The following is a 26,902-nucleotide window of genomic DNA, read 5'->3' on the forward strand; positions in this document are numbered from 1 at the left end:
TAAGAGTATATAAATACAACGTCTAACAAAACTAGCCCATATGCTCAAATGATTCCAGCTAGAATGTGGATACACTCTCCAGTTAGCGGATTCCAGTTCTGTGTTCTCTACTCTTCTGCCCCCTCTGTATGAATTATCCTATCACTCACTTGTATCTGGATCAATGACCTCACATTAAGGGTTAGGAAGTATGGAGGTAAGAAAATCTTGAGTATTTTCATTTTGTTACATATCAGGATCCAGGTTTTTAAAATTCTGATTTTGTAATTAAAAATCTCAATGAAAATACATCTCTGGTGGTACTAATAGACTAAAAATTAAAGCTTTTAAGAACAGTATGGTATAGTGGTTCCCAGTACATGCTTTGAACTTATTAACTGTGTGATCCTGGACTTATTACTTAACCTGTCTGTGTCTCAGATTCCTCATCCTAAAAGTGGGGATAAAAATGGTACCATTCTCCTGAGGCTGGGACATCAGTTGGGATAATATATTAAGGTACTTAAAACAGAGCCTGGTGAATATGTTCATTAGTATCAGCTACTGTTATTGCTCTTACTTATTCCTGGAGTATCTGAAAAATTCATTGCATTAATGGAAGATTGCCAAAAGAGTTGAACATTGTTTAAGTACCATATCAGTCAAGCCTGACATAGAGAATTTCATCAGATGGAAATGTTCAGTGAGTTAAGAAAAAAGAAAACGAGTAACTGCAAAGAGAAGATCCTTCATGATAAATGGTATCAGTTTTTCCTGTCAAAAAAGAACTCCTCAGGTCTGATTCTGGAAGCTTAGTGGGAAGCCTGAGCAGCAGCAATGTCCTCCCCTGGAGGCCACACTTACCCCCTGCTCATCCAGCTTCATGAGCTGTTCTGTGACTTTGGGGGTGTTGAAAGCCAACCGCAGGCACTGAACATTGAGCTCAGGAATCACGTGCTCCAGTACCTCCTTCAGCGGCAGCCCCCGCGCCGTTGAGTGCTTTGCCGTTGAGGGAATGGCATCCTCCAGCACTGACCCTCTCAGTGTCATGAGCTGAAAGAGAGACACATGTCCAGGGAGATGAGTAAACACAACCAGTGTGAGGTCCCCCCCTTAGGGAGCTGGAGGTGCAGTTGATCAGCTGAGCCAGTGAGGGAGAAAGGATGAGGGGAGTGATGTAAGATACTTTATGCATGAAAAACGAGCCCAATACTTTCAAGAAGACCCAGGCAAGTCCAATGAAACTCATCATCAAGCTTTCTGAGGACATGTCCTTAAACACCAAAGAGTACACGTTTCCTTGAAGAGCTCAGTAAGACCAAGGTCTCCATATAGCTATACAATGTCACTTACACAAATACCAGGAAATTAAGGAGAGATCCCAGAGACTATCTGAAGACGAAATGCTTAGAATTTGGATGTCATACCATTTTGAACTGTAAGAGGCAAGGGCAGGGGAAGAGTTTTAAATTTCATAATGCACTGTTGACCAGCTTAAACTATTCCCAACCCCAAATGCTGCTATGATAGGACAACAAGTATAGTCAGTACAGCAGCCACTGTCTACAGCATTCAAACTGACTTGTGCTTTCCCCCTCTGTCTTAAGAACTCTGCTATTATTATGAAATATAAACATAAGCAAAGACATTTCCTTAAGCAGTGATGATCTGTTGAAGCAAAGTAGCTTTCATGTTCAAGAATTTTCATGTGGCAAAGTTGACAGTACAATTTAAACACTCTATGGTGACTTAAAGACAAAACCATTAAGTTGAGTGAATTTCCACTAAGCATGTAGGTTATAAGGCTTTATACTGCAAAAGGAGTAAATGCTGAAGACCAAGTGTGGTGTGAAAAGAGGGTGAGAGGTAAGAAATATCCATCCAGGAGGATATATGTACTAAGAGAAACCTAACAAAGTCAGATTCTATAACAAAAGCAGAAAAAGGACCGCTATGGCTCAGGGCATAAGGAAAGGCCCTCATGGAAAAGTGTAGCACTAAAAAGGGGTCTTCAAGGAAAAACTGTACAAAAAGACAGTGTCAGAGAGCAAAGGTGTGGAGATGAGAAACCGCAGGGTATGAGCAGGAAAGAGAGACCAGTGTAGCTAAGCGGGATCTAAGTGAGCCGGAGAGGGCTGTGGGTGGGCCAGAGTCCCCAGCAGAGTGTACCTCGAGGGGTGATCATCTCACCCAGAACCTACAGGTCATCTCAGACACTGTTTGCATGGGGATGATGACGTAAGAAAATTCAGTTGCCACTGCCCAAGGAAGAAACTACAGGCAGAGAATACAAAGAAGCTGTACTGTTCAAGAAACAGGCAAGATGGTGTGACAGAGAATTACCAGGGAAACTGGAAACCAGAGGAAGAATCACCAGGGACGTAAAACCTGTAACAGGTGCCAACTGAAGGAAGAGAGAGATGAGTGTAGGGAAAGCCAAGTTCACCAACCTCTGACTCTCAAGACAAGAAGAAGGTGCTTGAGGTTATTTGTAGTCTATTCATTTGATTAGTATCTTTTCTTTCATTTATAGTCTGTTTGCAAATAACACTTGGGTAAAAAAAAAAATCCTTTTCTGTGACTTAATATCTAATTTGACAGAACTGATTTTTGTTTCATTTCTTACATCATGAGAAGTAGCTGCATAACTCCTGTGCTCCTACTTTCATGAGATAATGCCTGTCGAGGGTCAGGAAGTTACAAAGGCTGGCCGGATTTCCAACTGAGAGAGCCCCAGACCAGGAATGCTAAGGAAGCAGGAAAATAGCAGGCCACCTCAAGAAAAGTCTGAGCAGATGAGAAAAAGAATGACTCATTTTTATACCTGAACCACCAGTGTTACCGGTATGCTTTGCTAATGACTTCCAGAAACAAGCAGAGAATCCTCCTATATGCCCGTGCACCTAGCTTAAAAGCACTCAAGCCAGAGACTTTGTTCATAAACAAACAGCCACACTTACAAATACGTATAAAATCCTTTTTTGATTTCTTTATACTGTGCAATGATTGTTTCTATTAAAATGAAAAATATCTGTTTGTATTTCTGTTATCTTGACGCCATTTATGAAGCAAGTGGAATGTCACTTTGGAGACTGCTTTCTTTTTTCTTGAAGGGAAATTAATAGCACGAGAAACCTCTACCAAGGCATAAGAATGAAGTCCTGCTTTATTAAATAGTCAGTCAACTGTCCATCCTACAAAGTGCAAGAGCTCTGACTGGATCAGGATCAACATCTAGAGATATTTCTATCAAAGAACTTTCATTAGTGTATTTCTTTGAAAAGTCTCATAAAGATATTACAATTAAACCACACTTAAGGATTATTTCTATTGGAAAGAAAAAAAAATGACACTAAGACAGTGGTAACGAATTAAATAAACATGAGGGAGGAAGAAAGGAATGACGTGGCGGAGGACTATTTTAGCTGTTGGATGTGTAGTCATAAATCCCATGGACAGAGAGCCTGGCGGGCTACAGTCCATAGGATCACAAGAGGTGGACATGACTTAGCAACTAAACTACCACCACCATCAACAACTCGGAGTCCTCAACATCCCTGAGCTTATATTCAAGCAGGGGGAAGACACAAAATGAATACAATACGTTAAGTACAATGTGTGAGACAGTGGTGTTCCTGGAAAAAATGAATACATAAATAAAGCCTGGAAGTGGGATATGAGACAGTAGAAATTTTAGATCTACTGGCCGAGAAGGCCCCTGTGGCTTAACAATAAAGGCCAGAGGGAAAAGAGCGATGCCCACAAGGACACCTGGGGGAGAACACGGATTACAGAGGAATAGGGGCCATTGGCGCCCTGAAGCAGGGCTGTCCTCACATTGCCCGGAAGAAAGGAGGCCACTGCGGCTGGAAAACACGAAGCGAGGTCAAGGTCAGAGACAGATGTGCCTGGACTCCCCGGCGAGGGAGGAGAAGGGCTTTTTCCTGGAAGCTGGAAAACCCTAGAAGGATTCTGAACTGAGGAATCACAGATCTGTACTACGTTTCTAAAGGATCCCTGCTGGGCTTGAGAGGATGCAGACCTAAAGGAAGATGCAGGAAGAAGAGAAGACGGTGGGGGTCTGGGCCCAGGCAGAAGCAGTGGGCTGGGAGGAGCGGCTCAATTCTGGACACATTCTGAAGACAGAGTCAACCAGTTCTGTGGTGAGACCAGCTCTGGGGGCGGGGTGGGGGTGGGAGAGAGAAGTCGAACAGGACCTCCAGGTCTCTGGCCTGAACAACTCTAACAAAAGGGCTGTCATCGGTTAACCATTAATTTGAACATGAGAGCAGGTGTTAATGAACCATAAACATTTGACTTGGATATTTCAATCAAAGGGTAAGGAAGTGGCCCCGGGGCCCATCCAATGGGTTGGCAGGAAAAGGACCAGGGGATTCTTACGCGCGATTTAACTGTAATTGCAGGAGGGAGGTGTAGGTGGAGCATTTGAGGCTGAGGCATGGAGAGGCAAGAAAAGAGATGAAGGCGAGCGTGGCTCCCCAACCTCGGCAGAGGAACCACGTTCACCTGGGTCAGCGGTTGACCTGGAGAGAGAGGCTGTGACCAGCCACAGCATGCAGGCAAGGCAAGCGGGAAGGGACGATCGTGGACAGCAGAGACAGGATCTGAGAAAGAAAGAAAGGGCCACCTTGGAAAGCCTCAACCTCCAGCATGAAGAATGACAGGATAGGGGCAAGGAGGAACTGAAATGAAACAAAAAACACAGAAAAGCAAAAGGATGAGGACGACTCAAATCAGAGCGGCCTTAGGAGGTGGGGAAAAGGTTAAGCACACAAGGACAGAAACAGGTGGGAGGTGGTAAGCGGCTCTCAGGAAGCTGGTGGGGTCTGAGGAACAGCTACCTACATCCAACTTCAAAAACATACTGTGTTCCCCGTGCTTTTCCTGTTCAACAAAAGAAAGACCTGACCCTGCTTAATGATCAGCTTTGGCTTGGAGAAAAAGGACCCTAGAGTATGTGCGTTCTTCATTCCTCTCGGGCCACTCAACATAACACGTTAGATATTAAAGCCATGCCTTTAAAAATCCTATTTTTAATTTCCCAAGAGCTGAAGCTGAGAAGCAATTACTAAGTGAAGCCAACCCCTACAACCTGTCTTGTATTCGATGGGGGAAATGAAGCCAAATGTCCTATTTAAACTAGTTTCAAAACCATTTTTTTCCACCTACCTCAAGGGGGTATTAGGCATTAATGCATGACAACAATCCTAAAGTGATTTGGCTCAGAGAGGCAATAAATTGATAGCTGGCATAACTATACACATGTTTAGAAAGAAAACAAAAAAATCCCTCATAGTCCCTGATAGTCATGAGGTCATTTTTTGAATCTGGAAATCAGGCAGCGCTTTAACAGTCTCTACATGACAAACTCTAGTGCTTGCTTTTATTTTACTTTTGAAAATAAATATACATATATATTATATATATAAATATTTGAATGCTATGTATATGTATTTGGTTGCTTAGTCACATCCCACTCTTGTGATGCCATGGACTATAGCCTGCCAGGCTCATCTGTCTACAAGATTCTCCAGGCAAGAATACTGGAGTGGGTAGACATTCCCTTCTCCAGGGGATCTTTGCGGCCCAGGGATCGAACCTGCATTGCAGGCAGATTCTTCACCACTTCTGCCACCAGAGTTTTTTTTAATGCTCTGTTGGCTATTTGCTTTTATGTTTCCTTTTAGACTTCCCTGGTGACTCAGACGGTAAAGCATCTGCCTATAATGCAGGAGACCCACTCCAGTATTCTTGCCTAGAAAATCCCATGGACGGAGGAGCCTGGTAGGCTACAGTCCATGGGGTCACAAAGAGTCGGACACGACTGTGCAACTTCACTTTCACTTTCTTTCACTTTCTCTTTTTTACCTGAATTTCACTTTAAAATAGAAACTCACATATCATGTGTACTTAGTTGCATAAAAAAACTCCACGGACCCATTTTACCCACAATTGGACAGCCTCTAGTTCAAAAATCTTTATTTTAAGCCTCTGTGAATAGGTCCAAGATGGCAAAGAAAAAAAATCCAAGAAGAATCCCTTTCCTTTTTCCTGGGTCAAGAAACTTCCTCAATAATAGTTTGAAAATGTGAGTTAAGTTTTAGTTGACCCCCTCTGGCTCCTCAAGCTGGCTCGCTGCCTTCCGGCTGCCCAAGCAGGATATGAAATATCCAGTTTGGGATTCTGATGACTCCAATTTCCTTGGGTCACACTTAATGAACATATCTTTCTGTGAATCAAAATTCCCATTCATTTATTGCATCTACCCAAAGCTAGATGGGAAGAAAGGGTCCAGATCTAATCATGATGTCCACCCCTGTCACCATCGGAATGAATGAAAGGGCTCTTTGTTTATTCTACAGACATTTGTAACCATGTGCTATTAAATTTAATTGCTTTGTTACTGCTACGACTCTATTTTTTTCTCACTTAAATTAAGCCTCAAGTCTTTCTCATGTGTGACTTACCTCACTAGTTCTAAAAATTATTCGATAGTTGTAGGGAGATCCATTTTCTTTCGTTTCTTCTGGTTTTTCCCTTCGAATGCTCACAGCCACTGGACCAAGATTCTCATCGGCCCCAAAATAGTTCCAGTGTTCTTAGATACAATAAGACAAAACAAAATTAGAATATTTACAGCACACTAAAAAATGTCATATGCTGCTTACTATTTATATCACTCAGAAATTATATCAATAAAATATAAACATATTTAACAAAAATTAATATCCTTCACTGAATTATAAAAGTAGAGACAGCAATCAATGTAGGTTTAGTCTCGGAGGTGGTCAGACAACAGAGGTGGCCTGCTGAGTTTTTTTTTTTTACTACTCTGCGACTCACTACTTTACTTTAAAAAAGAAATTTGTGTTATTGCCCTATAAACAGGCTATACTGTATCAGGGCTTCCTAGCTTTTATAAAAACTGCATCAACTAAAAACCACATCAACCAACCGCCCCCTCCCCAAACCTAGTGAGAACAAAGTTCGAGGATAGATGGATTTCCTGCAGATTAAAAAAGATTTCCCTAGGGACTTCCCTGGTGGTCCAATGGTTAAGACTCCAGGATCCCAATGCAGGAGACACAGGTTCAATCCCTGTGTAAGGGAAGACCCTGCATGCTGCGCAGCACGGCCTAAATAGATAAATAAAACAGATCTCCCCGGACTAGAGAGAGGAAAGAGGTCTGAGTGTTACTTGGCAGCGTTCTGCTCCCACATTGCCCAGGTTAAGACAGAATCTTAGCTCAGAGGAAAGAGCTTCAAAGTGCCCCTGGGAGGCAGAAGCCCACACCCAGGGCTTTGGGCCTCACCAATGGTTCCTGCATAGTAAGGATCAGAGGCATCCAGCAGAGCAGCTGGGTCTGGAGGGATGTGAGGGCTGGGATAAGGGCCTTTCCTAGGCCACCAGTGTGGCCAGGTGACTAATGGCCACTCAGGGCCCTCTCCTCAATGTCTGGCATTTCTCCAGACTCCAAACTTTAGAACAACCTTGGGGGTGGGGGCAAGTGTCCAAATGACTGGTGTTGACTTTATCTTCCTCCTAACAAGAAGGAACGCTGGGGTCATAAGTAAATTAATTTACAGAAAAGTTAAAAAGTGCTATTTACTTACTGTACACCTAAAAATTAAACTTGTTGATAAAGACAAAAGATGTTCACAGATGAGAAAGTGAAAAAAAAAGAAAAAAAAAAACCAAATACATGAAAAGTTAGAGTAGATAATTTACTTTTCAAACATCCAAAATACTTATTTACATTGCCCTATTTCATTTACATGTGATATGATTAAATGACTGAGTTGTGACATGGTAGGTTATTCTCATACAAAATACATCAATATTTGAAAATACATGTTATTCTCATACATAATATATATTTGAAAATCCATGAGAATAATAAGAAATAACAGCATAAAATATCTAATCATATAGTTCTAAATTTAGGTAATACATATGAAAGTGCTTTGCAAGTACCAGAGAATAATTATTTTAAAAAATCATTAATACCATGAGCTACCTAAGAATATTATCACAATCCATGGAAATTCAAAATACGGGAAACACAATGGGAACGCAGGCAACAAGCATCTCATATATGGACAGCTGATAAACAACCCAATAAACATCACAAAATCCATGTACAAACACTTATGTACACCCTCAAAGCATAGCACGTGAGAATCACACTCAGAGGTTATTTACTCTTGCTTTGCACATAATTTTAATAAGCGTGGTTGTCTGGTTTTCAAGCCCACAGCTTGGTTTCAGAGGTGTGATAATTCCAGATGTTGACAAAGACCAGAGTGCAGGGCTGATAGAAACTTGCATGCAGATAGCAATATGACAGACAACTGACAATAAGGAAGAAAACAAAAAGGGACGAGACAGAAACAGGATAAAAAAGCGGATGCGAACTGGAAGAGCAACAAGACAGCAGTCTGGGGACATTTACTGAAGGAGCAAAGGGCTTCGCACGCTTCAGAACTTCAGAGACTATTTTAACCCTGCAGCACAGAACACCGATGGACATGTCAAAGAGGACCTTTAATATAATGTCAATTCATTATATCCTGTTCAGGGACTCTACCCCTGACTCACCAGAAACTCCTCAAACACATCCCACAAAGCTCAGGAAGGGCAGGTGAGACTGCTAGTCTTTGCTGGTGGAGAAATTCACAAAGACACGGGGCCAATACCAATTACCGTCAGTAACCTCCACTCCTCCTCAAGCTGTCCCTGGTCAGCTCTCGCTCCCCTTCTCTACTGCAGGTATTTAAAATATTCTCTGTTCTCCTTCAACCTCCCCCTCATCTACCTTCTCTCAATCTTGGCAGATAATGCTGTCCACATCACAAAGAAAATAAAGAGCCCTTTCAGAAGCAACTGCCTCACTTTCCACCATCACTCAAAGACACTTACCTGGATCCTGACTTTTACTTCCTTTGCTTTATAATGTAAACCCAGTCTCTCCTGAAATTCTAGCCTCCGCTCAATTCCACCTTCCCAGGGACACTGATGCCCAATCACCCTCCCTGTATCTGCAACTTGACCTCTCTGCCTGCTCATTCCCATCACCATTCAATCAGGCTCAGGCCTCCTTTATCTTTAACCGCAACACTCGCCCTCAGTTCCTTACCAGCCTCCGGGTTACCTCCCTTCTCTTTTCTTCCACTGGAAACTTCCTGAATGAGATGCCTGATTCTTCACTTTAGGATTCCTATCATCTGACTGCCACTGCATCGTTACCAGTCAGCCACAAAGTTGAAACAAACAGAAACTCTGGGTCCTTATCTTGTGCAAACTCCTCATAACTTGCCAATGGCATTTCCTTTTGTTTCCCCCTCCTAAAAACACTCTTCTGGAAAGTGGCTTCTCCGAAACCAGCCTCTCTTGGTTTTTCTTCCACTGGCCCTGGCTCTTCTTACTCAATTTATCTTTCTCTTCCCATCTAGAATCTTCTGTCCTCTCCCAATGCTGATTACTCTCAAGAATCCACGTGTCCACTCCAGACATCTGTGAGCCCTAGATCTTCACATTTAAAAGATGTCCCATTCTTTACCAAATAAAACTCGTGATTTCTTTGTCCCATGGCATCTGTAAAAGTGAATCTATCACCTTCCACACAAACCGATACAGCTCTCCCTGCAACCCTGGTTCGAGTAACTGCTACCACATTCCTCTAGCTGCTTATGCCTGACCCCGTCACGCCCGCTGAATTCCAGCTCCTAAAGAGCTCTGAAATCCACCTCCATCCCACTGCCACTGGTTTATCCACATCATCATTCACCCGGATGTTTGTGAGTTTTCTGACAGATTAGCCTTTCATGACTGGCTTCTCAGATGCAAGCCTGACCGTCACTATTAAGTTTCAAACCCTCCTCTGCTTTCCCACCAGTCCTTGGATACTACTCAAGCCTTCTCAAGGGTCCTCGTGGCCTGTCACCAGCCTGTCATTCCAGTTTCAACCTGGACCTTTCATCCGTCTAAACTCTGAGAACCAACCACCCTGAACTTGTCAACTCATGGTGCTTGTCTCACCTGAAACACCCTGTCTAGGACATTCCACCAACTAACTCCTCCTTATTTGACTAAGTCCTTGCATCCTTTAGGGTTGCATCTGAAATATTATTTAGACATCTTCTCAAAGAGTGCTTGAACAATGGACCAAAATGAAAGTGTGTACTTTGCATAGTAATGATAATACTTTATTTTAAGACTGGTAAGAGAAATACAAATTAGGGAAACCAAATAATACATTGTAACTGCAAAAATTTAGAAAGGTTACTACAGAAAAACATGAATTTATAAAAATACAAATATTGAACACAATCATTTTAGTATAAATTGGCAGATAATACAGTTATTTAAAAAGAAACTAATCCTACCTAAAAATGAAGAAGGTTGATTTAAAAAAATGAATCACTTAAACTCTCGTGTGTGTCATCATCAAACCCTGGCTAGATCTTTGTGTGCTTTTTCCTAGCTGGTGAAGAAGTCCATTTCTGAGCTGCGGGAATGCTGATGAGACCATTTATAAACTAACTTTTAACACTTTCTTCAGACTCTGTGTTCAAAAAATCCATCTCTGGTTTGATAACTCTGAGAAGATCTTTTAAAAATTTATATGTGTGTTTGTTCAGGAACATCAATCTTCTTTTATTGAAAAAGAGCTCTGGCTGTTATTTCCAAGCAAGCATTTCCATTTGGCCTTCATCTATTTCAGCTCCATCAACAGAGATGGAGATACTGCCCTGGTTTCCTGTGTTAAATTCACTACTGTCACGATCAGACTCTGCTTGTTCAAAAAGTCTTTCAACTTAAGTAAGAATTATCCTTACAATAAATGCCTTGTTTTTTGGTCCACCATCCTTTTTTTTTTTTTCCCTGTTCCTGAGGATTACAAAACTATAGAAAAAAAAATCCTTCTGATGTGAATACAACTTTTTCACTTCAAAATTCGAATGCAAAGTGTAATTTGCCAACAGAGAAGTTTGGTTCAACAAATTACCTTCAACTCAGTTTTTAAGTCTTTAACTTTGATCTCAAGACAAATGACTTTTTTGTAACTAAAAGCTAGCCTTTTAGGATCCTCAGTCTGGTCCTTCAGGCCACTCTTGCTGCTGCCTGTCCTTCAGGTTCACTGGACTCCACTGCTTCCCTCTTGGGACCACAGTCTCGGGGTAGCACGCTGCCCTGGCTCCACGCCGCAGCATGCCTATTTCCCATCAGCCCTGCGTGCGAAGCACCGCCACCCTCTGCTAGCGCCATGGTTTCCATCGAACGCAGAGAGCTCTTCCAGTCATACCTACAATCAGCTTTGTCTTTTGTGGGGTGGAGGGACGGAAGCGGGACAGAGGGTTCAAGTATGGGGGAGATGCAGATGATAAGTGCTCAAGAAAGGCCAGGAAGCCGCTGATGATGAAAGACAGAGGAAGGAAAGGGGAGGAAAGAGGGGCTGGAGACTCGAGTAGGGTGGATAAATCTGCTGATGGATGAATTGAAATACGGGGATTACACTACCAAAATTAATGGTATTTCTGTGCCAGCATACTGGAATGCCAAAACCCAGTACTGCAATCACATTAGAATGATACAATGCAGTGAGGTGAGGCACTTTGCCAAGCACTCTAATATTCATGTCAACTATGAAAATATAGACATTGCCTTCTTTTTCACAGATGTGGCAATTATGATTTAGAGAAAATAAGTCACTTGCCAGCCACAACCAGTACACAGCAACACCAGAACTCAAACATATTAAGTATCAATTCCAAAGCTCATTTGCTTAGCATTACATATAATGTTATCTTCCCAAACATTTTTAAAACCGTATTATGAATAAAAATAGTTAAATAAACTGTGATGTCTAAAGGGACTGACTAGCCAGATCACACAGAAGGCTTTAGTTCCCGATGTACTATATTGCCAAGGTTTCACTGTGTTTCAAGGGAGAAATATTCATGTTTTATCCACATAGTGCTGATTCCCCTCACCTTCAGTTTTAGTTTTCATCTTTAGCACCTAAACAAATTTTTAACTTTAGTTTTTATTAGTTCTGGTTCTTACATTTAAACAAGGATGGTACAAAGAACACCAATGAGTTCTATTACTAGAACATTCCACACAAATAGCCATATTTCTGGCTGACACAGTCACAATAACAAATAATAACACTTTCACATTCTTAGAGAGGGAACATAGTCAATAGTTCAAAGCTCCAAATGATTAGATCAAGTACAGTCACATTACCCAGTTATGAGCTGCAGATAAGGATGTGTGCACAAGGCATAAAAAATTTAAAAAGCCTGGCATTTTAATTGCAAAGAAGGAAACAAAAATAAAGTCACAAGAGTTACAGGGCTTTAACCAACAATTTTTGGATTGCTTATACTGGTTTTCATAATATTTGCAGATTTCACATCAGCATTTCAGTTGTACATTTCCAGAGACCAGCATAATATGGACTGTTTGTAATTATGGACAAAAATAAATCTTTTTTATATATAATTTTTACAATTATAAAGTGAAAGTCGCTCAGTTGTGTCTGAGTCTCTGCAACCCCATGGACTATACAGTCCATGGAATTCTCCAGGCCAGAATACTGGAGTGGGTAGCCTTTCCCTTCACCAGGGCATCTTCCCAACCCAGGGATCAAACCCAGGTCTCCCACATTGCAGGCGGATTCTTTACCAGCTGAGCCACAAGGTGCATGGCTTAAAATATTTCTTTAGAATTGTCAATTTAGAAATTTAAATAGGGGAAATAGACTGATACACAGAAATCAAAGAAACAGAAAGCAAATAAACAGCAACTATCTCAGGCCTCAAAAACTTAGCAACAACACTTCTAAATGGAAAAATGGTCCTTGGTAGGGCTGGAATATATTCCTTCACTGCTGGTGACACCACGAATTGGTACCAACCACTTTAGAAAGCATTATAGCAACATACGTTAAAGTCATCAAAATGGTCCCGTGTTAATATTAATTACCCTAAATGACTATGTAGAAGGAGAAATGAAAACTCTTCCATTTCCTCTAAAAAAGGCATCTTAACTCCCTGTACGGCAGGGGTCCTAAAGATACTACTAAGCAGACACGCATGGGCCTCATCTATTAGCAGGTCAAAGAATGGAATGACAACGGCTTTACTAGCTGGAATCAAAATTATTTCACCACTTTGAGTATTTTAAATTCTTTTTTCCTTAAAATAGTCTACCTGGTGGGCTACAAGTATGTCAGCATCAGTGCAATCAACATCATAAATTCTACCCTCAATATTTCCATTAGACAGAGAATCTAGATGCAACTGGGAAAACCACTCACCACAGCACATGCTTCTATAAGGTACTTATCTTTGCCTATTGAGTTCAATTTGTTCATATGCTTTGTTTTCGTGCAACTTACAACATCTAAATATGACTGACAACTAGGTTAGAAAGAACAGATCTATAAGAATTAAATGAAAAAGAAAACACAAGCCAACAACAGTATATTCTTCTTTAAAAATGAAAACACAGATTTGCCAAAGTGGAGGTAATAAGGATTCATGTGTTTGAAGAATGGCTCTTTCTGAGAAGAGCACCACTCAGAGGTTCCGTCTCTGGTCCCCAAAGGGCTCATCCTAATTATAAGGGTGGAGGTTCCATGAGAACTAAATAGCCTAGGACTGCATCGTAATCAAAAGCAGGTCAGAGTAACGGATGGGGACATTTACACAGGACTGGCCACAGTCCAGAATTCTGTCCCAAAGCATTCCACTAACTTGTAATTATGGTTGCATAAGAGTAATTGTCCACATTTACAAAGTGCACAGTTCTCTGAAGTTCCAATTCTTCTTTCCATAGGTAGCTCTTAAAAATTAGGGTGGTCTATTTGACAAAATTATATTATGTTGTTAGGCTTAAAGCCTCACATGACTAAGCAGCCCTCAGAAGCCCCCCAACCTGCCAATAAAAAGTAGACTTTAACAGAAGTAAGGCTGACACTAACGAATTGCATTCAAATGATGAAAGGAAAAAGTACAAAGAAAACTCTGTTTGAAACAAAGGAAAAACATTATCACTGTTAAATGGGGAGATTTTTAATTGACTATTATCTATGACAAATGGCCAATAATTCTACTTAAATAATTCAGTCTTACTTGTGATCAATGAAATTGAAACGTTTTGGACCTACAATAAATATTCTAAAATAAAAACTGCAAATACTCAAGGTAGCCAAGAAAATGTTAAACACTACACAGTCTTAAAATAGGAGTAGAACCTTTCTGGCCTAAGCTTTCTTAAGAACAATTTGGCAATAAAAATCTAGGTTCCCATAAAATTCACACCATTTCACTTACAGGACTCTACCTTACATAAATAATTGGACATGTTGGGGGAAAGTAACATAACAAGAGCATTATGTAAGGTCAGCAGCTTTTAAACTTGTCTATGGAAAAAAATTAGGGGGTTCATGAACTTGAATGAAAAAAATTTTATCTTTATTTTCACTACCTTCTAAAGAAATGTAGCATTTCCATCAATTATAAATGGAGTCAACCAACTACAGTAACATCAGCTGCACATGTGACTTTGACACCTACAGAAATCAAGAGGTGTTTTCATATCATATTACGGTTGTTGTAGACATATCAAAATATCAATTATTCTCATCACAACTTTGAAATTATGGTAGTTATCAGAACTGATGCTAGATCCTTTTGCTAATATAATAAAAAATAAGCATCTATGTTAGTATATTGCAAAATTTTTAATACTCTTGCAACTGTAATTTAATATGCCTAGTTTGCTTTGTACTTTTATGCACTTAAAAACATTAGTCTAAGGAGAGTCCATAGGTTTCACCAAATTGCCAAAGGGGTTAAGTGCCATCTTAAGTGCCCAAAGGTCATCCTAAGTACCAAAACACTTAGGATGATGTGATGTAAGAATTATTTATAAAAAGGAAGTAGAAAACTTGAATTTAATAACAGCTGGAAGACTTTAAATAAACAATGGCAAAGCCAATCATGGAACCATGAAAAAATATATAAAACTATTTAATGATCCTTATCTTGTTTAATTAATGAGTATACATGTATTAAAAAAGAAGTAAAGTAACTAGTAATCACACATGATTAATTGCCTTGGTTTCTATAGTTGCTAATTTTTCTGTAATGAATATATATCTTTTATAATAGGAAGATTTTTAAAAGCATAAAAAAAGTATTTCTACAAATATGGCAATTTTTACAAAAATGGTTTACAAATGGTCACTGAGTAAAAAGAATACTTTAAAAGGTAGCATATTATTATAACTCTTCAGGCTTATCGTTAGTTCATACTAATTTAAAAGTCAGCTCAGGGGGAAAAAAAAGTATTTAATATCCAAGCGAAAGAAACTACAATGAAATACCTGTTTCTAACTCAATGTCTTTATATATTAACAACAACAACAAACCCAAACCTTTTGTACCTCCTTATCAGGGACACTGCAGCAAGATGTCTGTGTAAAATGCTTCTGAAATATTTGAAAGGAAGTCCCCCAGAAACAGTCAGAAGTTCAGTCAAGGTAGAAGTCACCGTAGCTCCCGAGGGCGAGACCATGCAATGTGTCTCAAAAACTCAGTAGCGCCCACCTGCTTCTGGACTAACTGTCTCTGAGCTGTTGAGCCTGCTTCTGCTGATGCTTCACCATTACTGAATGCTTCTACTTGTTGAGAATGCAGTTATGCAAGTCCCCCCTCTTGCTGTCCTGAGGTTTAGGTGCATGGCCTCTCCATACAGAGGAGGGGGCTCCATGAGAAGATGAGCAAAGGAATTGGTAGGATAAAAGAAATGTTTGCTGAGCACCAACTTTTTTGGTTGAAATTAACAATGAGGTATGCATTTGAAAAACAGGTGATGAGCTTTATCATATTATCAGCTTGTACTGAAATAACAGATCTAAAGGGCCCTTATGTCCTTGAAACTGCAAAACAAAAGAATAGAAATTCTTTGGGATACAGAAATCAGTAGCATGGCACTCGTTCTGATGTACTTTGACACAGAAAGCTGAGGAAGCATTCCCATTTCCATGTGGATGGTTCCTATGTTAGCTCCTGTTACTGATGTACCTGAAGGTTTTCTTTTTCATATTTTATCTTGACTTCTTCTGGACTGACAGAAAAGTTGTAAATATAGTACAAGGAGTTTCCTTACACTTACTCCTTGGAAAGAAATTTATGACCAACCTAGACAGTTTACTAAAAAGCAGAGACGTTACTTTGCCAACAAAGGTCCATCTCGTCAAGGCTATGGTTTTTCCAGTGGTCATGTACGCATGTGAGAGTTGGACTATAAAGAAAGCTGAGTGCCGAAGAATTGATGCTTTTGAACTGTGGTGATGAAGGAGACTCTTGAGTCCCTTGCACTGCAAGGAGATCAAACCAGTCCATCCTAAAGCAGATCAGTCCTGGCCGTTCATTGGAAGGCCTGATGTTGAAGCTGAAACTCCAATATTTTGACCACGTGATGCAAAGAGCTGACTCATTTGAAAAGACCCTGATGCTGGGAAAGATTGAAGGCGGGAGGAGAAGGAGATGCCAGAAGATGAGATGGTTGGATGGCATCACCGAATCAATGGACATGATTTTGGGTAGACTCCGGGAGTTGGTGATGGACAGGAAGGCCTGGCGTGCTGCAGTCCAAGGGGTCACAAAGAGCCAGACACGACTGAGCGACTGAACTGAACTGATCCCTAACCAAGTCTCCCCCAATGTTAACATCTTATATAACTACATACAGTACAATCTTAATTAATCAGAAATCAGGAAACTAATATTCTAATACTCAAATTTCTCTAGTTTTTCCACTATGCCCTTTTTGTTCTGAAATCTTACTCATTATCCCACATTGTATTTAACTGTTATTACTCCTTCTTAGTCCCCTTGCAGTCTGTTACAATTCCTTACTTTTTTGTGACCTTGACACTTTTGAATAGTATTTACCACTCAACTTGGTTGTGTATGTCTGGTGGTTTCAGGTAATTAAACCAAGGTTAGCTCAGTTGGTAAAGAATCTGCCTGCAGTGCAGGAGACCTGGGTTTGATCCCTGGGTTGGGAAGATTCCCTGGAGAAGGAAATGGCAATCCACTCCAGTATCCTTGCCTGGAAAATCTCATGGACACAGGAGCCTAGTAGGCTGCAGTCCATGGGGTAGCAAAGAGTCAGGCACGACTGAGCAACTAACACTTACGCATTCTGGGGAAGAGAATCACAGAAACGATGTAACCTCAGGGCATCATTTCATAAGGTTTGTGATAGAGACCATGATAGAGTTCCTTCTATTAAGGTGACATGTACCAGTTTGTTCACTGTAAAGTCACTCTCATTCTTCTTATGATTTACAAATATTTTGGTGGGAGATACTTTGAGATGATGTAAATCCCGCTTCTTTCTACTCTTGTTTCTTCTCAAGGTGTCATCCACTGACTTCAGCATATAACACGGTGTGTCTAAGAAGGTTTGCAACAGTAAAAATCAGTCTCCAGAATGATGTTTTGGGTTTATGGGAATCAATTGGTGGTCTTGGTTAATTTCCACAAAACCACCATGACCACACACAGACTTGTCGGTGGTCTCATTTCCTGAAAAGAGAGGAAACGGAACTGCAACATATTATTCAGTGTCCAGACTGTAACACAAGGTCATATACACAGAGGGCCCTCCCTGCGTCTACCTGATGCTATGAATACAAGATACACTGGCTCCCCAACTCAATAAACTTTGTGCTTTGCATCAGTACCAAACATTTCAATTATGAAATAATTGCTGAGCCTAGCCTAATCTGTTGCGGTCCTTGCCTTCAACGATTGCTTAGACTGGTTATAAACCAGGGCACCATACAAAGTGCTGGGCAGAAACTGGGACACAGGGTGACTGGGAACAGTGGTGGGAAAGCACCTGCACCTTTAGGAAGAAGGGGGTTACTCAGAAGCCCAGGAGAGGCAGAAAGACCACCCATCCTGATGCATGGACAGGAGAAAAGGCAGCTCCATGCAGGAGGGGAGTAGGCTAAACCTCTCCCAACCTGTCACCCACGTGGGCTGGTACTGAGCACTGCGTTCACTACCCTCTTGCTCCATACCCTCCTCCCTGTTAGGGTCTCACCTACTTTTCCAGTGCCAGCCCTCACTTCCCCCCGGAAGGTGAGACCAGCTCGGGGAAAAAGACACATAGCCCTGCAGGGAAGCCTGCCACCTATACCTGTCTGCCTTGGCCTTTGCGGCAAAGACCAATGGACCAAGGAAAACCTGCACCATCAAAGGAAAAAAAAAGACAAACAGAGAATACAACTCAGAAGATACAGATCATGCAAGGGAAAAAAATGAGAAGAAATTATTTAAATGAATACCAATGGAGAAATGTGGGGTATATAAAATAAGGGTAAACTAGTAGAACAGTAACTACAGGAAAACAAAAATAATGAATTCCTGGCAAATAAAACGACGATTATTAAAATAAAATGAAAGGGCTGGAGAGTAGAGTATACAGAGGTACACATCAATTTCTGAACCAAAAGATAAAATTAATATATAAAATAAAAAGAAATTGAAATTATGAAAGAAAAAAATGGAGGATAAAACCAGATAAATCCGTCATCTATCAAAATGGAGTTCCAGGTAGCGGAAATAAAGAAATTATAAAAGATTTTGTTAAATGGTTTTTAAAAATAAGGAAAACTTTTTCCCCAGGGAGTCCAGTGGTTAGGATAGTTGATGCTTTCACTGCTGGGGACTGGGTTCAGTCCCTGGTTGAGTAACTAAGATCCTGCAGGCTTCATGGCACAACCACCCCCCACCACCAAGAAAAAGATCAGGAAAAACATTAATGTTCTAAAGTTTCTCATTTGTCTCAACAGTACTCAGGGCAAGCTACAAACCCCATGAAGGCAGGCTTATTTGCTTTTGTTCTCCTCCAAGCACCGTAGCTGACCCAGATTAGATGCTTTAAAAATATCATGCGATAAATGAATAAATGTATGAATGTGCAGTTGTTAATTTTTTAAACTACTTAAAAATATTAAGGGCACTGATTAATAGGAAGTTGGGTAATAAATCTGAATGTGAGAAATACACAAAGTACTATATATAAATAAGCAAACAATAAAGATCTATTCTATAGCACAGGGAACTATACCCAATATCTTGTAATAACCTATAATAGAAAAGAATCTAAAAAAGTGTATCTATCCTTATAAATGTATGTATACCTGAATCACTTTGCTGTACACTTGAAACCAACACAACAATGTAAATTAACTATCTTGAATTTAAAAACAAGAATGACAACAAAAAAGTAAAGGAAGATTACAATCAAATACTGAGTTTAGGAGACTGATTACTACCTCCAACTCTGCATTGTTAACTTTCATACTAAGCATGTATATCCTTTTGTTTGATTTGTTTATCGTCCGTTTCCCTCCACCAGAATGTAAGCTCCATCAAGGTGTTTCATTTTATTTCTCACTCCAAGCGTCCTAAACCATGCCGAGTATGATGAAGGCACTCATGCATACGTCGCGGTCCCAGACGTGCAATACTTAGTATCTCCCTTTCAGAAATGGCTCACAACAAATTCAGCCACAAGAAATGCAATTAGCTGAGAGTCTCCGGCTGTAGTATCTTCGGATCTTCTGTAGTTTTCTAGCCCAGACACACTCTTCCTGGGCAGCCCCAGGACTGAGTGTGCCTGGAGGGGAACTGACTGCCCAACAAGGAGCTGCTCTATTGCTCCTTTTTGTTTCATGGCATTGGCTGAGTTTTGTCACATGTCACAGTGAGCTGAGGCTCCTCCTGCCCACTTTGGTTTCTTCTCCCTTTTTCCTCTCCCTTTCATAGTGTCAGACCTGTACTGTGGACTGAAGACCTTTCCTGATAAAGTCTGCTTCCTCTCCCCTCTTTTTTCACAGGCATGGCCCCAGGTCCCTAACAAACCATTTGCATGCCAATACTGTCCCAGCATCTGCTTCTCAGAGGACTTGATCAATAAGGTATCTGTTACATGATTAAATCATATTAACACAATCATGTAAGATGCAAATTGCTCTGTGATTAAACTGGTGTATTTGGCAAAGACAAGAGGATGAATTTTGAGCAGGGAGGACCGGAGATGAAGAGATTAGGACAATGGCCAAGAATTGCGTCAAAAGGCAACGAGGGCTTGAAGTGACAGACCTGGGACCAGGACACAGAGAACAGGAAATCAGCGACAGTGTGGAGGGAGATGCAAGACGCCTTCCCAACTGACTGGAGGTTAACATCAATGAAGAGAGGCATCAAAGAGGCTTCAGTGTTTCAAATCCAAGAGACTGATAATAATGGTGGCATTTACAGCATGAGGGCAACGATGAGGGTAGGCTTGCTCAGGGGGAAAAACGGAGAAGCAGCCAAAATTTGTGTCCCAGGTTTCAAGCTGCTGGCTAGATAACCAACCAAGTGGAAGCAGGTAAAGGCTGGTGAGGAATGTCGCCAGAACTGAAGAAAAAGCCTGGGAACAGAGGTCTTTTATTTGGATATAAACGTAGACTAATTACTTTTTCTAAAAAGAATGTTCTGAAGTCATTCATTATAAAGGAAATACGTAAACTGTGCTAATCAAACAGAAACAGGAAAATAAAAGCCAAGTGGCTATAAATATGTTATGAATGAAGGTGGCACAGTTGAGCATCAAATTTTCTTCTGGAAGGTGAAGTAAAACAGGAGATACAGGAAAAAAATAAATAAATAAAATAAAACAAGCAAACAAATAAAACACACCTATCATCAGAAAGGCAGGCATTTGGTAGCTACCAGAAAATAATTCCTGGCATCAAATTCTAAAATAAATTTCTCACGTGGAACTTTCAAAAAGGCCAGTATTTCCATCATCAGTTCATTGCAAAAGCACACTCTGTTGTTGTATGATTGGATCTTTATAAGATGACCTTGAATAAAGTCAAGTGTCTGGGCAAAGGTGGCCTTTGGACCATCCAGCTTGATTTTAAAAACTAAACAGAGAGGAGCAGTTGAGAGGCACATGCCCTTTTAATCAGCTTTCACAAGCCTCTGAACTGAGACGGCCCAGGGAATATGAACTCCTGGATGCCTCCCAGATCAAAGTTCAATCAGTGACGGGGCTTGGGAGATCACGGCTGAGAAAGCAGAGGACGCTTGTTTTCCAAAGAGCTAACATACACACCTTCCTACCTAATGGCCTTCTTGCTACCAGAAGCCCCAAGCAGGTAAAGAAACAGCAGCAAAACACTCCTAGATGAGTTTCTCAGGAAGTTGTTTAGTGCCTCAAATCTCCCTGAAAAGGATTACATAACTAGAGAGCTGCCTTCAAACAAATAAAACACCGTTTATATGCTCTCAATAAAAAATGAAAGACACGGGCATGAAACCGTAAGTTATTACACATGAATAAAATCTTTCCCTATTAGTTTTGGCAGAAATAAACTGTTAAGTTCAAGGACACAGAGCACAACATGCTTTAGGAGAACAGACTTGCTGACTCTGGAGTTTTATCACATACTTGAAATACGACTGTTCACAAAAAACTAACCATAGACTAGTTATCCTTTCAGAACTCGGAGCTACAAGGCATTCCATAGCACTATACTCAAGCTTAATGTTGCTACAGCTACAGAAGAGACAAAATAAGCACGGAGTTTTACAAACAGGTTTAGCTTTAAGGTGTCCTCTGATGTTCTATATGTACCATACAATAATCCACTAAAACTTACGACAGGTAATGATACACATTTAAAAACCTGAGCTTGCAGAATACTGCCTAGTAACAAAACTGGAGAATACATCAGAGCACTAAAGCTGTCACTTCAAGTACAAATGCAGTTCAGGGTATATCTTCTAAAGAAATGGTAAAGATGGATGATTAGAAGAGAGTGAAAGGGAAATAAAACTGGACATTACAGTAGCGACCGAAATCCAACTAGCTTCAAATTAATAATCCGGGAGCCCAGCATACTATTCAACTTGACTTGTATACATGTGAGTGTGCGTGTACGAACACACGTGTGGTGAGGTGGGGTGAGGCGGTGGTGTACAGGAGGAGGAAGGTGAACTGCAGAACAGTCAAATCTGGTGGTTTCAAGTTATCAGAAGAGGAAGCAAGTGCAGAGCATTAGTGTCCATCCTTTCCAGGAAGGAGAAAATATTCTTAGATGCTCTTTAGACCTGATCATGGCAGCTGCTTCTGGCCACTGGGCAGGAGGGGAAGGCCTGGCCCCATCACAGCATCTTCAGTAACCTGACTTTGAGAGTGACATCCCATCTGGGATCAGATGAGCCTATCAACACTGTTGACCGATGGAGCAACAAAGAACACAACGAAAGCAACCCTTGGGCTCCTCTCTTTTCCATTAGTATGCTGTTCCAGTGGGATTCAGGGAGGATGTGTCTCAGACCCTTGTATACGCAGTGCAGAACTGAAAAAGTCCTGTCCTGCTACTTGAATCATGGTGACTAAGTAAAAACTCAACAAAAAATACATATGCACTCAAAGGGAGAGGCCCAGATTAATTCTGATGTTACTGTCCTGCCTCGTTTGTGCCTCTCTAGGAAGGATGTGGTTGCGTCATTTGCACTTATCACAACTTTGCCTTGGGGTCCTATGAGCATTATGTGAGGAGCTCTGCATAAAGCACAAAGTAATAACACAATAAATGTTAGCTATGTTATTACCGTCATTTAATCCTCGGCAAGTTAGAACCATCACATGCACTGGCAAAACAGCGAAGAGAAGTGGGGAAGAGGAAGGACCAGAAACAAGAAATTGATGGTTTGTTGCTTATTTCAACAGATGCATACAATGGGAGGACTGCTCTGCTGAGGCAGCAATGGACTGGGCTCATGAGATGGAGACAAATACCCTCTAAAGTCTAAATTTGCAAATTAATGAAGTTCATAAAAATAATGTAATATTTAGAAAGTAATGGCAGCTTTATCAGTCAAAGGCAGTTAAGTTTTACATATCAGGTCAACAATACACACTTCAGTAATGTGAATTTTTACCCTAGAGACTTAGCCTCAGTGAAATCAGGAATTCATTAAACCCAGTATCTGGTGATTAAGAGGCTGGACTGACAATCAGGTCAGAAGTGCTTCTCCCTGTTGCTGGAAGAGAAATTACACCTTTCATGGATGTACTCCGTCAACAAGATGACTCTCTTCCAGGTTCTGATTAGGAAGAACGAGTTAGTGTACTAATTTCAGTGAATCAAGCTATGTATTAAAAATCATGACAGAATTATCTGTCTAACTATATTTTACACTGTGATGAAAAGGACAGCAATCACATACACATGGAATCTAAAATATGACACCAACGAACTTATCTAAAACAGAAATAGACGTACAGCATAGAGAACTGACTTGTAGTTGCCCAGGGAAGGGGGTGGCGGAGGGATGGAGCCAAAGTCTGGGATTAGCAGACGCAAACTGTTATATACTGAATGGATAAACAACAGGTTCCTACTGTATAGCACAGGGTATATTCAATATCCTGTGATAAAGCATAATGGAAAAGAATATGAAAAAAATGCGTATGTGTGTAAACGATTCACTTTTCTGCACAGCAGAAATTAATACTTCGCAAATCAACTATACTTCACTAAAATTTTACAAAAAGTACAGATACTACATAAAGTTTATAATACACAGTTATAGTTTACGGGGGTTAATTTCCACTTCAAGTTATTCAGATCCACAATCTGTTGTATCTTCTTTGTAACAAAGTTTCTACCTGATCTGAAAGTTTGTATGGCCCAAGAACACACAGCAGGTGCCTCTGACACTGCCTTGCTGTACCAGTTTCATGTATTACCTATTGTTCTGCGTTTCCTCTGTAAACCTGATGATAAATGCCCAATGGCTCTAGCAGGCAATATCTGGAGCCACACACACTTTCTGCTCCCACCAGCCGGACTCCATGCTGACTAAGAGTCAAACTGTGTCTTCCCAAACCAGTTTATGCCAGTGGACTTGTTACTGTAATTACGAAATTTAATTAAATATTATGAAAGTTGATGGAATATGAGCACAAGAGATAAATCTTGTTTCTTATTAAAAACTAAATTGAAGGCTTTGGAAAGACTTCATAAAAGCAAGTCATTAAAAGGAAAGCTATTGGATTAGATGTGGGCAAGACCTATAAAAAAAAGGAGAAAAAAATTTTAAATCTAAGATTCTGTAAGATTCAGAGTGTTTTGCTACTGTCTATGTTTACACTGTTCATTCAATGTAGAATTCAAAATAGCAGAATCAGTGTCAAAGAAGCACCCTTGGCCTCACCAAAATTTAGCAAATATATATTTATTATTATTACACAGTTTAGTGAAAATAAGATATTTTGAGTACGTATACTTTTGCAAGACTCCCTATCTTAGTGATTTTTTCAACTAAACAGTTCCAATTATGTTAGCTAAGAGGGTATGGTCTGTCTATAAATAGAAAGAGGGTTTAAAGAAGAAATTTCTTTGAATTAGTTGCTCTTAAATTTATGAAGTGTTATGACCTAGACTGGATTACTGTGGAATACAGGTGTTCAAATTTTTGTTGCTTACTTTTGAAAGACTAAGTACTTTGAACAAAATTCTACCGATTTAAAGATAAAAACATTCGCCTTCCTTTAGTTTAATATAGTAGAGAGCAGAGCAAAGCCGTCAAGAACATGACTCTGGTCGGACACCCCAAATGTGAAATCCTGGCTCAAATACTATTAACTTCAGTGACAGCTTAACCACTGAAACCAGCCACGCAAACCCCAGTTTTCTCATCTGGAAAATGCCTTCAATAATTATATCTATACCATAGGGGGCATGGAGACCACATGGTAAGTTTCTAGTACACAGTAAGTGTTCAAAATGTTCATCATTAATGTGATTATATTACCTAGAGCCAGACATCCTGGAATGTGAAGTCAAGTGGGCCTTAGGAAGCATCACTACGAACAAAGCTAGTGGAGGTGATGGAATTCCAGTTGAGCTATTTCAAATCCTGAAAGATGATGCTGTGAAAGTGTTGCACTCAATATGTCAGCAAATTTGGAAAACTCAGCAGTGGCCACAGGAGTAGAAAAGGTCAGTTTTCATTCCAATCCCAAAGAAAGGCAATGCCAAAGAATGCTCAAACTTCCACGCAATTGCACTCATTGCACACGCTAGTAAAGTAATGCTCAAAATTCTCCAAGCCAGGCTTCAGCAATACGTGAACCGTGAACTTCCAGATGTTCAAGCTGGTTTTAGAAAAGGCAAAGGAACCAGAGATCAAATTGCCAACATCTGCTGGATCATGGAAAAAGCAAGAGAGTTCCAGAAAAACATCTATTTCTGCTTGATTGACTATGCCAAAGCCTTTGACTGTGTGGATCACAATCAACTGTGGAAAATTCTGAAAGAGATGAATACCAGACCACCTGACCTGCCTCTTGAGAAACCTATATGCAGGTCAGGAAGCAACAGTTAGAACTGGACATGAAACAACAGACTGGTTCCAAATAGGAAAAGGAGTACGTCAAGGCTGTATATTGTCACCCTGCTTATGCAGAGTACATCATGAGAAACGCTGGGCTAGAGGAAGCACAAGCTGGAATCAAGATTGCCTGGTGAAATATCAATAACCTCAGATATGCGGATGACACCATCCTTATGGCAGAAAGTGAAGAGGAACTAAAAAGCCTCTTGATGAAAGTGAAAGAGGAGAGTGAAAAAGTTGGCTTAAAGCTCAACATTCAGAAAACGAAGATCATGGCATCTGGCCCCATCACTTCATGGCAAATAGATGGGGAAGCAGTGGAAACAGTGTCAGACTTTATTTTTCTGGGCTCCAAAATCACTGCAGATGGTGATTGCAGCCATGAAATTAAAAGACACTTACTCCTTGGAAGCAAAGTTATGACCAACCTAGACAGCATAGTAAAAAGCAGCGACATTACTTTGTCCACAAAGGTCCGTCTAGTCTAGGCTATGGATTTTCCAGTAGTCATGTATGGATGTGAGAGTTGGACTATAAAGAAAGCTGAGCACCGAAGAATTGATGTGTTTCAACTGTGGTGCTGGAGAAGACTCCTGAGAGTCCTTTGGACTGCAAGGAGATCCAACCAGTCCATCCTAAAGCAGATTAGTCCTGGGTGTTCACCCGGAAGACTCCAATACTTTGGCCACCTGATGCAAAGAGCTGACTCATTTGAAAAAACCCCGATGCTGGGAGGGATTGGGGGCAGGAGGAGAAGGGGACAACAGAGGATGAGATGGCTGGATGGCATCACCGACTCAATGGACATGGGTTTGGGTAGGCTCCAGCAGTTGGTGATGGACAGGGAGGCCTAGCGTTCATGGGGTCGCAAAGAGTCAGACATGACTAAGTGATTGAACTGAACTAGGGAAAAGAGCCAACTACTATTAATACCTATGTAAGATTATAAGTAACATGTTGTCTCCTGTGTTGGAATGTCAGTTCTTTAGGAAGATGGCTTCCTCTACAGACAGCTCACAAACACCTGTGGAAAACTTCTCCAGGCTCAGTAAAACAGGGATTTTCAGCAAGGGGCAATTTCCTAGAGGACATCTGGCAGTATCCAAACAGAGACATTTTAGGTCATCACAAGTTGGGGTACCTATCGGCATCTGGGATGTAGAGGTCAGGGACACTGCGAAACATCTTATATCCCAGAATGCGTAAGACTATAGAATATAACCAACAAAGAATTTATCTGGCCCCAAATACCAAGAAGGCAAGGTCAAAATACTCTGTAGCCTTAAGGACAGAATAAGAAAGAAGTGATTTCTAAAATCTGAACTCCACAAAGTTTTCTGAGAAAATAAAGATGGCTGACCAATGAAGTCAGGATTTTCATTATCATATTAGTTCCAGGACCTTT

The 26,902-nt window shown here is 40.6% G+C and overlaps 1 protein-coding gene across 6 annotated transcripts in view; it reads right to left on the reverse strand.

Moving 5' to 3' along the window:
* Positions 1 to 26,902, reverse strand: part of SIPA1L1 (signal induced proliferation associated 1 like 1) — a 383,207-nt gene that overhangs the window by 109,557 nt on the left and 246,748 nt on the right. For all 6 annotated transcript variants that reach the window (XM_018054010.1, XM_005686032.3, XM_005686031.3 and 3 more), the window contains 2 exons: positions 6,468 to 6,598; positions 844 to 1,032 (listed from right to left, as the gene is read on the reverse strand). In XM_018054010.1, the coding sequence (XP_017909499.1) occupies positions 844 to 1,032; positions 6,468 to 6,598 (320 nt within the window). The remainder of the gene's footprint in view (positions 1 to 843; positions 1,033 to 6,467; positions 6,599 to 26,902) is intronic.

Source organism: Capra hircus, chromosome 10 (genome assembly GCF_001704415.2).
Source record: "Capra hircus breed San Clemente chromosome 10, ASM170441v1, whole genome shotgun sequence".
Classification (NCBI taxonomy): domain Eukaryota; kingdom Metazoa; phylum Chordata; class Mammalia; order Artiodactyla; family Bovidae; genus Capra; species Capra hircus.